At 26.9% G+C, this 17,424-nt stretch overlaps 2 protein-coding genes across 4 annotated transcripts in view; both read right to left on the bottom strand.

Annotated features, from left to right (window-relative positions):
- Positions 1-17,424, bottom strand: part of LOC126897834 (uncharacterized protein DDB_G0287625-like) — a 69,002-nt gene that overhangs the window by 17,732 nt on the left and 33,846 nt on the right. The window lies entirely within an intron of this gene.
- On the bottom strand, positions 243-16,964 carry LOC126897838 (ankyrin-3-like). The gene is made up of 9 exons (XM_050671750.1): positions 16,789-16,964; positions 8,653-8,829; positions 7,986-8,247; positions 4,054-4,299; positions 3,163-3,237; positions 2,813-3,011; positions 1,389-1,635; positions 774-970; positions 243-580 (listed from the first exon to the last, which is right to left on the bottom strand). The coding sequence occupies exons 2-9, from the start codon at positions 8,803-8,805 to the stop codon at positions 406-408; spliced, it is 1,554 nt and encodes a 517-aa protein (XP_050527707.1). The 5' UTR covers positions 8,806-8,829; positions 16,789-16,964; the 3' UTR covers positions 243-405.

Raw genomic sequence — 17,424 nt, 5'->3', positions numbered from 1 at the left:
GCCATTTACTATTAAATTAAAAACTCAAACATTTTATTAAATTAAAAATATGTGTTACCATTTAAAAAAACAAAGTTGACCCCCCTCCAAGGCATAAGGGATGAACTTAAAAAGTATTACATAGTTAAAAATTCAAGAATAATGTGTAACTAAAGATAATAAAAAAAAAAAATGTTTAAATTATTATTACTCTGTTAGTAATTGAGTGGGTTATGATAAAAAAATCACTCTGTATATATTGTATTAAAAAATGAATATTTTGCAAATTAACGGATTCAATTCGTGGTCTGGATTATTTGATTTCGCTATAATCCAAATAAAAATTAATTCGGATTTTTTGCTCAGTTCTAGTTTGTAGTATCAATTACACCAAAAACATTCTGTCAGGTTTAATTTTGCAATTTTTTAGTAATTGAAAATTGAAAAATGGTTACATACTTGAACCATTCGACTTTTCAATTCTTTTTTAGTTTTATAATTATCCCCTTTTCTTTGAATTGATTTTTTCTTCCTATCGCTACCTGTGCGATGAATCCTATTAATGGATTCAGATGAATGTGAATTTCTTCGAGTGTCAAATCTATAAAATCAAACAATATTATAATGAAAATTAAAATTAAAACTTTTCATTTAGTATTTGTTAGTTTTATGCAAATTTATTACAAAATGATTTTGATAAAAAACAAATTAACTTTTATAAAACAAAAATATATTTTAATTTAAATTAATACAAATTAACAGTAGCAAATTCTTATTAAACTTAAATTACAAACCTTTTTGTCCTTGACCCTAAAGTAGGTTGTTCTTTAAATAAGGTTTTATTCAATTTTGAAACAGGTTTTCCACCATACAATTTCAAAAACTTTGCTAGGTTTTCGTTGTTTTTTCGTAAAGCTACATCAAGAGGTGTCATTTTTTCACCTTTCAGTTTCATGATAGCATTTACTGATGCACCATTATCAAGTATAATCTAATGTAAAAATTACGAATTATACATATAATAAATTTTTTTCCTTAAAAATATAACGACTTTAGAGCCGAAAGAATAAAAATTCTTTAAATGATGTTAAATCAGCCAAAGTTTCTTTTAACAAGTTAACTTTACATAGTAAGAATTAATCATAATGCTAAGCACATACTGACATCCCCACTGAAAAATACTCCCTTAATACCCCTAATGATCTAGTCGTCTAGTGATGTTATCACTTAGCCGATTTAACATTTTTGACAGTTTACACAAGTTTAATAACGTATTTTGCAGTCCCAATTAATTTAATTATTCATGTTTTTTAACATTTCTATTACCTCCCTTTGTTTATTGACGATTATTGAATTTTTTTTTCTAACATAAACAAGAAAAAATAACTGATGTAAATTTTTCTGTTTACCTTACACATTTCAATGTTGTTATTAAGTACAGCAATATGCAAAGGTCTTTTTCCGTCATCGTCATAGTAGTTAGCTGAATCTGGACGTAATGATAAAAGCCAAGTTACTAGCTCTTTACGACCTGATCTCACTGCGTCGTGTAAAGGATAACCACCTTTAGAATTTCGGAGCCATAAGTTTGCGCCATGATCGAGTAATAACCTAACCGTTTCTAATTGACCTTTAAAAGAACCGCAATGTGGAGGCCTTAAAAAACATTATCAAGGTTAAAACATGAATNAACCACCTTTAGAATTTCGGAGCCATAAGTTTGCGCCATGATCGAGTAATAACCTAACCGTTTCTAATTGACCTTTAAAAGAACCGCAATGTGGAGGCCTTAAAAAACATTATCAAGGTTAAAACATGAATATACAATTAAAAGCAATGTTTTCTAGCGAATTATTTAAATACATCTTTATACAATCTTTATTATTATAGATAAAAAAATCATATCTATAAAATCAATAGTAATAAAAATCACTGTAGCCTTCCTCTTTTTTTCTTCATTAACTTTTTTGGGTCAGCCTCTTAGTCCATTATATTCAGTCTTCAGCATCCTCATCACAAATTTCAGCTATTCTCATAAAAACACCTCAATCCAAATCATATTCGGTATTCCTCTTTTTCCATATACATGTTTTAAGCTAATTTCACTTACACTAACTATTTCAATTTATTCTTTAATATTTTTTTGCAGATAAAGGATAAAATGCGCGGACTCTATTGGTTAGTTGGAAAAAATTTTGAGCTATCACTAGAGAACAAACGTCTGTTAAACGTAGCGATCATAAAACCTGTCTAGACTCAATTGTGGGGTTGTGCCAGTAAGTCCAACATAGATGTTATACAACGTTGTCAAAATATCGCGATTCGTACAATCGTCGCGGCTCACAGATTCGATAGAAATTATGTAATTCATCGAGATATGATGTTACCAACCGTAGCAGATGAAGTCACTCGGTTTGTACGTAAGCATATAATAAGGTTGGAAAACCATGAAAATATAACGGCAATTCAACTATTGGACAATTCCAATGACCTAAGACGTTTAAAACGCGTCAAGCCATATGACTTAGTTTAAATGTATAAATATTTATTTTACAATTTTAATATTATTTATTATTATTAGACTTAGTTAGGGACCACTTCACTGAAAGTGTAAATCCCATTCATGTTGTATTAATATATATATATATTAATTAGTAAAATGTATATTTATAATTTTGATAACCATTTAATTGTATTGATTAAGATTTACGATCGTCTCAATAAAAAGTACCGTAGGGTAGTTAAATAAATATATATATATATATAATTTCATTCATAATAAATTTAACTTGACCATATTTTATTCATTAAATTTAATTCAGTTCTTTCTTACGTCCTTCCCTTTCCATCTTGTCTATTTGGATCAGCACCGTGTTCTAATAACACTTCAGTAGCGTCTGCATGTCCGAGTGTTACTGCATAGAATAAAGGTGAACATCCGTTACTATCAATTACGTCTACGTTAGCTCCACACAAAGTCAATAAAGAATCCACACAATCAACATGACCCCGGCTTGCTGCACAATGTAACGCTATATAAGTGCAAAAAATTGATAAAATTGTAACTAGAAATGACAAATATCGTACTAAATAAATGTTAAGAAAAAATGTTTCATTAGAATTTTTTTATTAATATAATATTTACTTATATTACTTCACAATAATAACTTTTGATATTTTTACCTGTTAAACCATCTTTATCGCGTGCTTCGACTTTTGCACCACCGTTAACCAAAGTTATGATTGCATCCGCACTTCCTAAAATAACATTGTAGCTAAATAGCTAATCGTATAAATATTCAATGATTTTTTTTTTTTCAAAAATAATTATGTAGTCTTTTCTTTAATGATATTTAAAATAAATAATAATTCAAAAATATTATTTGTAATTAAAAATTATAATAAAAACATAAAAAATATTGTTTTTGGCGCTCTTTCCTAAATATCAAGTCTGGATACTCATAAAAATTGTAGAAAATTGATTTTTGTAAGTTATATTTATAAATACTTAATCACCTTATTGATTGTTCTAAGTTTTACAGCAAATTAATTTGCATGTACCAAGTTAAAACTCTCGTTCATCTTCTTCATTTCACATATCACACCATCGCTAAAACTAGTTATTTTTCACCCATCAATAGAATGTTAATAAATTGTAACAAAATTTCTAATATTAATTTTTTTTTTTTTAGTTTAATACCTGAGTTATATTAAATAATCATGTCTTAGAAATTATTTTTTGGTATGTGTTTTAACATTATTTAAATAATTATTTGTGTATTCATTTTTTTTTTGTACTCTTGCTCTTTCGGACGTAATATTAATATTTTTTCTTAATTACCTTTAATTTAATAGCTTAAAAGTGTTATGCCTTACCCGAATCCAAACAGTTTTTATATTGTTTCAATATATTTATAGCCATTTATTATTTTAAAATTTGAAATAACTTCATAGCGTTTGTTTTAAAATCAAAATAGCTTGTTATTTTTTCTATTGAATTTTTATAAACCTAACCCGTCCTAGATATTATTTATTCATAAAATATTATAGTAATAGTATTCCAAATATATTTACCAGCGCTTGCGGCCCATAATATCGGTTGACGACCGTGTTTATCAACGACATGAACGTCGGCTCCGTATGACAACAATAGTTGCAAAACTTTAACACCAACATTCTTAGGATTACCAGATTGACAGACTCCTGTAGTTCCACACATTTGAGCAGCGTAATGAACAGCATAACCGCCATGAACATCAGCTAAATCAGTACTGCCTCCATGACTTAATACCAACTCTAATGCTTCGATATCAGCACAAACTATTGAATTGACACAAACATTTTTATTTAATTTTTTAATTAAAAGATTTATTGAATTAAGAACTTTAAAATTTCTCTACTACACTTATAACAAGTTAAAATATACAGAATGTCTCAGATCTAGCGGATATCTCTTATAACGTTTGATCCAATAATCATCAATAACATTCAATAACCAATTTTTCAATAAGATTTATTCAAGTATACAGGGTGGCCCACCACTCACTGACAACTTAAATAACTTTTGATCCAGTTAATATTTTTAGCTGATTTTTTTTTTAAATAATAGTTATACGTTAGGTCTATAGATATATCTCGATAATTAATTTTTTTTACATTTTATTAAAAATATTAATTATTTTTAAATTTTAAATAAAATGTAAAAAAAAAATCTAAGATAGCTATTTTGTAGAGTAGAATTTAAGAAAAATTTTAGTAAAAAAATATCTTATTAATATTCAGTAGTAAATATTCTGTAGCGTTTTGAAGTTTGTGAAAATTTGAATTTTTATGTATTATTTTACGCTATTAAACATTGAAATACGTATTGAGAAAAGGACAGAAGAAAACGCTATCTTTTCATGATTACTGTGTATACATATGATGATAATGTGTATACATTACAAACTTGGCATTAATACCACGATAAGAAATTAGATAAGGCTATTATTACTTATCACTCTCATTCAAAAGTATATTGAAAAGATGGCGTTTTCTTCTGTTTTTTTCTCAATACGTATTTATTGTTTAATACCGTAAAACAATATATGAAAATACAAATTTACACAAACTTCAAAACGCTACAGAACATTTACTACTCAATATTAATAAGATATTTTTTTACTAAAATTTTTCTTAAATTCTACTCTACAAAATAGCTATCTTAGATTTTTTTTTTACATTTTATTTAAAATTTAAAAATAAATAATATTTTTAATAAAATGTAAAAAAATTAATTATTGAGATATAGCTATGGACCTAGCGTATAACTATTATTTAAAAAAAATATCAGCTAAAAATATTAACTGGATCAAAAGTTATTTAAGTTGTCAGTGAGTGGTGGGCCACTCTGTATAATTAACTTTTAATGTTGAATATCGATGAATGAAAGCTTATACAGGATAAGAAATCATATAAATATTCATAATATTAAATTATCAATAAAATAAAAAAGAGTAAGGAGGGGATCATTTCTAACTTTAAAGTAATTGAAAACAATTACGAGATAAGAATTTTATTTTTAGCAATTAATTATAGTATGCTCGGCTGAAACTCCGATCTATAAGGGAGGGTATCAAAGAGCCGTTATAATAGGAAGTTAAGGAGAGTTACGTCAAGATATAAGGTGCAGGACACAAATACTAAGCGTACCAAGAGAAAGATGTAACTAAGTACAAGGTATAGACAAGATGTGAAACACAAGTACTTGAATTAATTTAAAGAAAAAACAAGTAAAGCAATGGCATCAAGAATGAACAAACTAACTTCTTGACGTAAGAATGAAAGTCGGAGAACAACAATGAATACGAAGACAGATGTTTTAATAATAAATCTTGGAGCCCACTGACCACAATAACCAAATCTAATTGATTTAAATAGTATTTAAATTAATGCGTAGTTACATATGTTTATTTAATTGTGAAGTCATTAGTCATCAGCCACGGAAGTAATGCCTTAATTTATTGTTACATTTTTTACACTTATTAAAAAATATCAATTACGTGACACCATGGCACCAGTAATAATGAGAATAGTCAATATTAAGGATGACACTATAGCTTGTACAACATTTCTTATTTATTATCAGGATACAGATCTATATTCAAGAACGAGAAAGGCCAGTGATAAAAAGAAAGCTTTATATGATAATTAAGGTACAATTAGATATAGAAAATATAAAACCTTAACTTTAAAACATCATAATGAAATATTTCTATGTGTTTGTTAAGTATTATATTAAACAGTAAAGGCAGATTCACAGACAGGATTTCCAGTGATATAAAATATTTATACCAATAAAACCAAGTTACTGGAACCATCTCTGTAATATATGAAATTTTGAATTTTAAACAAAAATACTTAAAAGGGTTAAATGCAAATAACAGTAATCTTTTTAAGTAACCAAGATCACATTGTTATATGCATTAGTTCAAATAGTTAAATTATATGCGACATTATAAATCATGTTAAAAACTTAGCTATCATATGTTCAAAGATAAAAAAATATCAATCCATTGATTTTATGTAGTTGTACTTAATATAAATAGAAACTTGAGTATTGGTGACCCAAACTAATAATTATAGCATAACAAAACACGAACATCTTCCTAACTTTTGGTTTCACGCAATAAAATGTGCATAAATAATAATATTGATTTTCAAAGAGATATGCATGATATAGATATTATGTTATATGTATCGCTGACCTAATGACCATTATAGACAAAAACTAAAACATAAATGAATCTAAATAAATTTATGTATTATAGTATAGTATAGTACTATGTTAATGCACATCTTATAGTGTCGTAAGTTACTAAGACACTATAATTACGACTCGTAACTAGAATTTCATCCTAGGGAGAGGTTGATATAAATCAGAAAAATTATCACTTCTGCGAAAAAATGGTATATTCATAATGTAATTATTTTTGTGTTAGGGAGATATATCATCCCGTAATTATGTCAGTGCTATCTTATGTTATACAATTTGCGCAACTGTCTTTACAATATAATTAAAATATAGTCTAAGTACAATATACTTATAAGTGTAATAGAGAAGTATAACGCCTTCTCATAACAAAAAATGTCGACCAAAACAATTTTGCTGAGGTTAGTATACCCATATTATTTTAAGCGAAGAGTAAAATCTACAACTCGACTTTCTTAAATTGCCAACTTTATATTCTACAGTTCTTTCCCGAAAAAAAATTTAGAACATGCAGTGATTGTAGGTTCGCAAATCTAATTTTAATAAATACAGAAAAATGTATTACAATAACACAAGACAATCAATAATCAAACATTACTCAATTACTTCGAAATAAATACTGGAAAACTCTACAAAAACCAGTATTTGTTACTCAAAATGCACTCTTCTTCTCCTTCTTTTTCCTCACTATAATCCTACCTACTTGGGATCGGCCACCCTTAACCTAAACTTCCACTTGACAGGATCACCCACATCATCTGCCTTTATTATGACCTTTATTTTTGCTATAACTATAATTGATGAGTGACAATAAAAATGGTTAATTTTAAGGTTGCTGCAAAAATTTAACCCTAAAAATTACCCAGAACAATTTAATTTGGCATTGTCATTAAATTTTCTTCAAAGATTTGAAATTATATTTAAAAAATTACTACGACTTGAAAAATATTTTACATGCTGTTATAAAAAACCAACATAATTTGTTAAATAATACAAAATTCAGCAAATTAGAGTACTCTTAATGTTAAATTATACAACCTAGTATTTATATTCAAATCAATCCCACATTATTCAAAAACTGGTTTAAAGTATTTTTTCTATAACCCATATACCAAGGTGTAATTAATACATCATGCAACCATGTATACAGGGTGTTCAGTAAATAAGGAAACGAATTTCTATTGTACTCATTGTTTGTAACAATTTAACTGTTTCCTAACTTACTGAACACCCTGTATAATTATGTAAAAATTACCTGTGGCCCAATGAACAGTAGAATGACCTTCAATATCTCTTTTATTAGGATCGGCATACTTCAATAATAATCTAACCAAAGGTAGATTCCCAGAAATAACAGCCAAATGCAAAGCAGTATGTCCATCATCATCTGGTATATCAATAATAGATGGATCAGTGTCTAATAACAACCTGGCACATTCCGCATCTTCTTCGTCATTTTCTGCACAATAATGTAACGCAGTCTTGAACATACTATCTCGCTCAGAAACAGATAATGGCTATAAACATACAAACTTATAAAATGGTAATTTTGAACCTTAAAAAGAAAATCCATTACAATCGAAACATAGCATTATAAACACTAGTAAAGATTTAAATTCAATAGTGATTACCATCATATTATAAACCACTTTATGTAAAAGCGCAAAAAAACCATTTTTTTAACATAAATTCATATGAAATGTCTAAATATTTTGATTTTTTTTCTTCCAAAAATTTTATTATTTTTAACTTTAACAACCTTTAGAGTATAACAGTTGTATAACGTTTAGTTATAAAAAGAGTCTTGAAAACAAATTTTTATCGACATAAAGTATTTTTTACGAATTTTAATTTTATATAATTTTAAGATCGCGGAGTTTCATTCTTTAATTTATAAACTTTAATAAAACTGAAAACCTTACTCTATCCTTTAAAATCAGTTGAACTTGTTCTTGGCGTCCATACATGCAAGCTGTCATTAATGGTGTAAGATTTTCATTACATATATCGGATGAAGGCCCTTCAAAATACACTTTCTTTCGAAATTCCATAGTAGAGGCACTCAATGTTTCCATATTAGTAATCAGTCAACGCCTCGACTAAAAATAATAAATACTTTTAAAGTATTTAAAATAATTTTAGTAACACTAAATAATATTATAATTATATAGTTGTAGTAACGAATTTGAATACATGTAATTATTAATTCATTTACTCAATAAAAATATACCACCAAAACTGTGTTCCTCCGTGGATAGGTAAATAATTAAAAAAAAACCGACACAGTGGTGACGTGACATAGTTGGATCAAGTATAATGATATCTGACACTGATTAAAATCACTATCAAAAAAAACGCTTCGATGCAAATCTTTACATGAGAATTTTCACACAAAAATAGCATTCGGTAGCCATTTTCACCGTGAAGACAAAATAAAGTCCGAAATTTCTTTTTTCCATAATAAAGTATATTATATTAGCTTTAATTTAAGATATATATAAAAGTGTCAGACTTTCCGAAACACTTTCAAAAGTTAAGTCAAAAAGTTCTACTTACTATATGCATTTTTTAGATTTGAACCCCCCTCGTACATAGGGAAATGGTCCGATTTAAAAAAAAAGTATGTCAAATGAAAGACGTATATAAATACTAAAAAAGTTGTCATTTTGAATCCTTCCCTGTGGACAGATTTAGGGTCAGATTTATAAAAAAAAATATATACCAAATAATAGGTAAAAACATTATGCATCTATTAAAAAAAAATGATATTGATTTGTTCAATTTTGAAAAAGTTATGGCAGTTTTAAGTAAAAAAAATTGAAAAAATTGAAAAAATTAGCGATTTTTAAATTTGTAATTTATTTAGAGGTTTCCCCCGTTTACGGGGAACGAGGAAATATTTTTTAATTTTTAAGGGTAATGTCTTCGACTAGATACGATTTTTGATCTTTTGACGTATCGTTGAAAGAAATCCGTTCAGTGAGAGCTGAGAAAAAGTAGTGACAAACACAAAAAAAACACATCATAGTAAAACCAATACCTTTTCAGCTTGGCATCAAAGCTAAAATACTTTTTCTTACACAAAAATCAACTGCCCTCTGTAATATACGCATTCCATGAAACCCCATGAAAAAAATCCTATCACATTTGAACAATCATATTCATTCAAAAATATCTTAAGCCAAAGATCGTTAAACCCATTTATTCTGGCTACATTTTTTCAAAAAAAAAAATCAGTTCGCTTTTGGTTACAATTTTATATTAAATTTAACCGATAAAATTTTCTTTTTTGTCGCTTGGACTAGTATGAATTCTAATACTTCTTATCTTCGGTTGAATATTTTTATTATACAATAATTTCAACCTATAAACATGGTATTTGATTTATTTATTTTTATTTTTATTACATACACTACATATTATAAAAAATACATGATTAGATTGCATTATGTCCATTTCTTTGCTTCCCTGAGTACTAACAAAATAATATTTTAATCAAAATTTTAATTAACCATTGCGCTCTCCAAAGTGTTTCTCCACTTATCGACTAGCTAGCCTGATTACAGACGTTTTTCTAAAACAGAGCATCGCGGACAAACGAAGTGTACATTAGTATGATCTAATATATTAATAAAGATCACGTAATTTTTAATTCGTATAGAAACAATCACAGCCGTTAATGGTGACATCAACTGCAAGAATCATCAAATAAATCTCACTAGAATTATTAAAGTTAAGTGAAAAATTTTTATAAAAAATCTATAATAATGCCTAAAGTGTGTGATATTTATTTAAAATTATCCTTCTATAATATTTACCAGTATTATACTGTAGTCTTATTAAACTGTAAATTCAAATATTATTTAATAATAAAGATTTCTATTATTTTAAAAACGTTCAAAAATTTGGTTAATTTCGAATTTTAAACTACCATTATCTAGATAGAATACTAGTTTTACATCAATGTATACATGAAATTATATATTTGAAGTATGATGAGTTGTATGATAGGCTAGGAACAAAGGAAGGCAAAAAAGAAGTCTATAGACTTGCAAAAGTAAGAAAAAAAATTGTTATCTAAAATCCAGTTTGAATTTATGCCTGGTAAGTAACAATGGAGCCATTATTTTGTGTGAGGCAACTAATAGGAAAGTTTAGGGAAAAGAAGAAAAAGCTGTGTATGGTATTTATAGATTTGAAAAAAAGCGTATGGTATAGTACCAAGAGAGGTTTTAAAGTGGGCATTAATGAGAAAAGGAGTCCCGAAAAGGTACATTAATATAATAAAGGATATGTATGAGATGGCACTTATACTAGAGTAAAAAGTAACAGAAGAAATAATATTTATATACCTCTTTTATTCGACATACTTTTTTTTTTAATCGGAACATTTCTCTTAATACAGGGGGGGTTCAAAGCATAAAAATGTATATAGAAAGTAGAACTTTTTCAACTTAATTTTTAAAAGTGTTCCGAAATACTGACACTTTTATATATAGGGTGATAGTTTTATCATCACCCACTCAATTACTTACAGAATAAATGTATTTAAACATTATTTTTTTTTGGTTATCTTTAGTTACACATTATTCTTGAATTATTAACTATGTAATTATCTTTAAGTTCATCCCTTATGCCTTGTAAGGGGGTCAAATTTGTTTTTTAAATGGAAACACATATTTTTAATTTAATAAAATGTTTGAGTTTTTAATTTAATAGTAAATGGCATTTGAATTTTTAATATAACTTTATTCGTTTATTAGATATAAATATTTAAAGTTTCAAATTTTTGAGTTAATAAACATGTATAATACATTACGGTTTACAAATACAGGTAGCTTATTGGTTTTTTATGACATCAGTATTAGCAGGTACACAGCATTGTTATTATCAATGGTAGTAAGGTACATTGTTGTGAGTTTATAAATACACTAACTGACAATACAGAAAGTTTATCTATTGATAGTCATAATTGATAATAAACATTCCGTGACTGTGACAGCAATGTCATAAAAATCTAATTAGCTATTTACTATTGAATTAAAAATCCAAACATTTTATTAAATTAAAAATATGTGTTCCCATTTAAAAAAACAATTTTGACCTCCTTACAAGGCATAAGGGATAAACTTAAAGATAATTACATAGTTAATAATTCAAGGATAATGTGTAACAAAGATAACCAAAAAAAAAAAATGTTTAAATTATTATTACTCTGTTAGTAATTGAGCGGGTTATGATAAAAAAATCACTCTGTATATATATATATATATATATATATATATATATATATATATATATTTATTCATATATTACACTTATAAATCATAAAACTCGTACTCAGTATATAAATAAGGAAATAGGAGATCTTATAGCTTTTGAAATAATCCATCAATTTTTTAAAATTAAACACTATCTACAGATTTGCATCGAAGCGTTTTTTATGATAGTGATTTTATTCACTGTCATATAAAATCTATACTAAATTCAACTATGCCATGTCTCGACTGTGCTGCGACTCCACTGTGTTGGTATTTTTTTATATGAATTCTAGAATGAATTTTGATGATAAAAAGAATCTGGTTTCAGAATTTTTTAATTATATCTAGTTTTTGAGATAATAACAAATTAGAAATATAAGGATAATCATACAGTAAAATTGTCATAAGAAATCATTAATTTTTAGCTTTCCTAAAATTATTTCAAGATGTTTAATAAGATATTTACAAAATTTGAGACTGTTCTATCAAATTTAACCGATTGTTTTAATTTTTAATGTTATGTTTGAGTGTCAAAAAAAAGAAATACTAAAGTTTAGATTATAACTTATTTTTGGTTTAACCTACAATTATGAAACTTTTACCAACATATATATATATATAATTTTATGTAGATTTAAAAAATATGTATGATGGCACTTATACTTGGGTAAAGAGTAACAGAAGGTTTTCGGGTAAGAGTAGGAGGCATCAAGGTTCTGCTTTAAGCCCTTACTTATTTTCTATAGTGATGGATGAAATTACTAAAGAATACAAGAAGAAGTGCCGTGGTGCCAGTGCTTGAAATGGAAAATTTTTTGAACCGGAACACATTTTTTTTTAATACATACTACATACTAATGTATTTTTTTTACGAGTCGGAACGCAAAAAAAATTTTTGTCGTGAACCGGAATTTCGTTCCTTTACCTTTAAAGGATTTAATAATAAGTAGGAGTAAGACAGAGTATATTGAGTACGAATTTGAAAAAGTAGAACAAGGTGTAGGTGAAATAAGGAGACCAGTGACAATAGGCGAGGACGTGATTAGAGAGGTGAAAAGTTTTAAGTATTTAGGATCAATTATGCAAAAGAGCGGTGGTATTGACGAGGATGTAAGACACAGAATTAAATGCGGGTGATTGAAGTGGAGAGAAACATCTGGTGTCTTATGCGATAAAAGAATTCCAATTAAAGGTAAATTCTACAAGACTGTAGTGAGACCAGCTATGATGTATGGTTCAGAGCGTTGGGTGGTTGATAAGAAAGTAGAGCAGAAAATGAGTGTAGCAGAGATGAGAATGCTTAGATGGATGAATGAAGTGACTAGAGAAGATAGGATAAGACATTATTATATAAGAGGGAGTATAGGAGTAGCGTCAATCGTGGATAAGATGAGAGAAAATAGACTTAGATAGTTTGGTCATGTTATGAGAAGAGAAGAATCGGAAGCCGTAATAACAGTTGTAGAAATAAATGTTGAAGGAAGAAGAGGTAGAGGAAGACCATAAAAGAGATGGAGGGATATAATTGAATGCGGTAAGAAGACGGCTGATGTGAGCGCAGATGATGTGGGTGATCGTGTCAAGTGGAAGTTTAGGTTAAGGGTGGCCGATCCCAAGTAGGTAGGATTATAGTGAGGAAAAATAAGGAGAGTATACATGAAAATATATACAAATGTATATACAGTGTGATTTTTTTAACTTCTTTTAAAATCATTTTTTTGTGAATTTTTTTTGTTTATGTGCATGGATATCTACATTTATCTATCATAATAATGTTTTGTGTTCATCTCTTTTGTCTTATAGAGGTGTCAATTTTATTTTAATAAATGACCACATATATAGTTAATTATTTTATAAAATAGGAAATTATGTATTTAAGAAAATGACTGATCGATTACAACTTTTGGACAAGTATTCAAAAGTCTAGCCGGGAAGAAGAGTGAGGCTAAGAAATGTCTAAAAAATGCAGTACTCCGCCTCACCTTCAGTCAATACTTTAAAATATTAATATATATTAAATACTAATCCACAAATTGTTATCAATCAGTCATTTTCTTAATTACAGAATTTCCTATTTTGTAAGCTAGATAAATATGTATGTTTCTATTTAATTAGGCCAAAAGGCAATATTTAAAAAAATTTTACGTGGAACCCATTGTCCATGGAAAATAGTTGAAAAAATTTAGGTTAATGGTATATAAAACATTATGTACTTAAACAGTCAAGATAAAATCACTTGGACATTTGCACGCGAATGATATGGTAATTCACGGATCGACCTTTGACTAGTCAAATATTATTATGCTATTAGTAATTAGGTCAAAAATAGTTAACCTCGACCTCAAGACAAAAGTAAACTACGACTGTTTAAGATCGTTATATGGTAGTGGTTATAGATGGCCAAATATTTTAAAGTTACACTACTTTATAAACATAATCGATTTATTCCTTTAGTGTGACAAGGTCATGCTGTGTCCAAGCGATAAATGACTTAGCTCGTATAAATGAAATTATTTTTCTAATACTCTTTACTTGGTATACATCGGTATTTACAAAATATTTTGAATAATGTTAAGTATAGGCGCAAATAGTATTTGAACTTGGGGTTACTTTAATTCCAAAGACCACAACAATTTTTTTCGCTGAGTGAAATGTACCCAACCTAAGCGCACATTTGGGGGATCTTAGTACTCCCACAAATTTTGAGCATTATTATTATTATTCTAATTATTATACTAATTCATAAAAGTAATGAAAAGAGGTTGAGTTAAAGCTTAATCATCACATAATTTTTTTCTTTTTAAATTTTTTATAATGTTCCAAAAAATTGTTTTTTAGATTTACATTAAATTAATACTAATTTAATGTACTTTAAGAAGAAAAAAATTATTCGAAATCTCGATATTTAGGCATTATTGCTCCTAAAACAAAAATCATACAGTTTTGGGTAAAAATGACCGATTTTATGTGTTGCATAGCAACGGAACATCTATGTTTACATCATTCATAACTGATTCAAATAAAAGGTTTTTTTGTGTATTATACAATCATAAATTGAAAGAAGTTTTCTAGACTTGTTTTCAATGAAAAATTGATTTCTACAGTCGAAAATCATGTTATTTTTGGTGGATATGTAAAAATGTTTTCAAAGAATCAAAACGTTTTATAATACTGTTTTAATCACTGTCAAATATCATTTATACTAATCTAAAAAATGTCTCGATTCCATTTTTATTGATCCCTACTGTACTTTACTTTTTTAATTTTAATTAATAACAATTATTGTTTAGTTAACACATATAATTTTTTATGATATCTTAGAGATTTCACATAAAAGTTTTAAGAATAAAATTATAGTATTCAAATATTGTCTGAAAAATTATTTTTTCTTGAATGAAGTGTCAGGGACGTTTGTAATTCGAATGTTTATCCAACAACTTTAATAATAAATTTAATTAATTCAAGTATCCATCACGCCAATTTCATGAGCAACTTGTGAAAGATTTTTTTCATTAATGCGCCATATTAAATATTTGTTACCCATAAGTATAGAGGAAATAAGTTTACTAATCTTTTTATTATCTATACATTAATAACGATATAAATGGCTTAATTAATGAAAACGTAGTTTTTATGGTGTTATATAATTAAAATACTTATTATTGGCTTGAAATAAGGGCTTTGCCCTGTATGAGTCACCTAGATATCTAAAATTTTTGCATTCCTAAATTTTTGACTGAAAGTGCGCCTATATACTCAACCTTCTTTTTAGCTATTTATAAATATACAATTATGTGTAACATTATATACTTGCATTTTTTCCTACCATGGTATTTTATGGTGGTATTTTAACTATAATTGTTGAAACCAAAACATATTACTATGTTTAAAATGAAATACATATATTACACCAATGACATATTTCACACTTTCAATATCCAATATAATTATTGTAGTAATTATGTATTATATTTGCGCCTATGACGTAAAGGCTAAAATTTAAATATAATCTTGATAAAATAATACATTATCATACACTACATTTAATTACTATTTTGAAACTTCAGACTATGAATAATATAAATTAGAGTGTCATCAATATTACAACGAGAAAATAGAATCTTTTGATTCCCAAACTTCAATAAATTAATTATGGGCCAAGTTCTATCAATTTATAGATTATTTAGACTAATAAGTCTAACAATACAATACCAAAATAAATATAAAGAAATAAAAAAATTAATTATACATTAATGATTACTAAATAAAACTTTTAATTGGCACAACGAATAAATTTGTTAGTCTTTAAAGTAACAAAGCATTTATTTTATATATTTAATTTTATTCGATATAATACATTACAAATATTACAATATAAAAATATTATCAACAGTAATTGTAAAACGGTAGCACTGTGAGATCGCGACACAGTTATCAGTTAGTAAATATATATGTTGCCATTTAAAAAAATAAAATTGACATCCCTTTCAAATCAAGAAATATATGTAACTAAATTCAAAAATTTTTTCCAGTATTTTATTTTTTTGCGAGTAAACTCTCAAATTGGAAATTGTTAAATTATAATAAAACCTACTTTATTAAAATTATAAAATAAAGTGTTGGACAAAATTCAAATTTGGAACTAAACTTAAGAGTATCGGTTCTATTTAAAAATCATAATTCAAACATTTTGAAAGATTTCAAGTATCTTTTTGAAAATTCGGTTTATTTAGATGATATTTATTATTGAAGCTTCATACACATGTGCTAATTTTTTAGTTTAAATTTTTTCCTTACCTTGGAATTCCAATTACAGAAGAATTGTATAATAAGTTTACGTCAAGGCATTTTTTTGACTGAAGGCACATGATCGACTAAGACTAATTTATTATGGTTTATGGCGCTATCACGTTCCTCAAGCGTTTTGTCGAAACTATTCTAATGGCGCGTTACCGAGGCGACCACTTCAGGCATATAACACCCCAAAATTAATTCAAAATACAAACGTTAAGGTCATAGAATGTCTAAATATAAAAGAAAGTGTTCGACTAACACGATTAAAATATATTAATATTGTTCTATCGTTCAAAAGTTTTTATCACGCACTTTTGTGCTTGGTTAACACCTGTATCAAAATTAAAATTAAATTTTAGTTAATATATTTTAACATTACTTTCAATTTTTAATTTTACACTAATAATTAATGATAAATTATTTTTACTTGATTATTTAGAGAACAAAAACTCTTCTAAAATTATTAATATTCTTATTATTTTAGTAACTGTCTGAAGATTCATTCATATTTTCCATAGAAAATAAAATGTTAATGTCATTTTTTGAAATTTTATAAGCAATAAAATATTTTAAGTCCTTGCATCTTTTTGAACTTATATAGGTATTTGTAAAATTCAGCTACTGAAATCCTCTTTAATC

This window comes from Daktulosphaira vitifoliae, unplaced genomic scaffold (assembly GCF_025091365.1).
Source record: "Daktulosphaira vitifoliae isolate Bord-2020 unplaced genomic scaffold, ASM2509136v1 Scaffold_2, whole genome shotgun sequence".
NCBI lineage: Eukaryota > Metazoa > Arthropoda > Insecta > Hemiptera > Phylloxeridae > Daktulosphaira > Daktulosphaira vitifoliae.
The sequence above is the reverse complement of the archived record's forward strand: the minus strand, read 5'-3'. Positions and strand labels throughout refer to the sequence as shown.

What these genes read in the sequence shown, in the direction of transcription:
- LOC126897838 (XM_050671750.1), bottom strand. Translation starts at nt 8,805, where the DNA reads ATGGAAACATTGAGTGCCTCTACTATGGAATTTCGAAAGAAAGTGTAT. An exon ending in TACTGTTCATTGGGCCACAG is followed by an intron (nt 4,300 to 7,985) that starts GTAATTTTTACA and finishes TCAATTCAATAG; the next exon opens with TTTGTGCTGATATCGAAGCA. An exon ending in ATTATGGGCCGCAAGCGCTG is followed by an intron (nt 3,238 to 4,053) that starts GTAAATATATTT and finishes ATGTTATTTTAG; the next exon opens with GAAGTGCGGATGCAATCATA.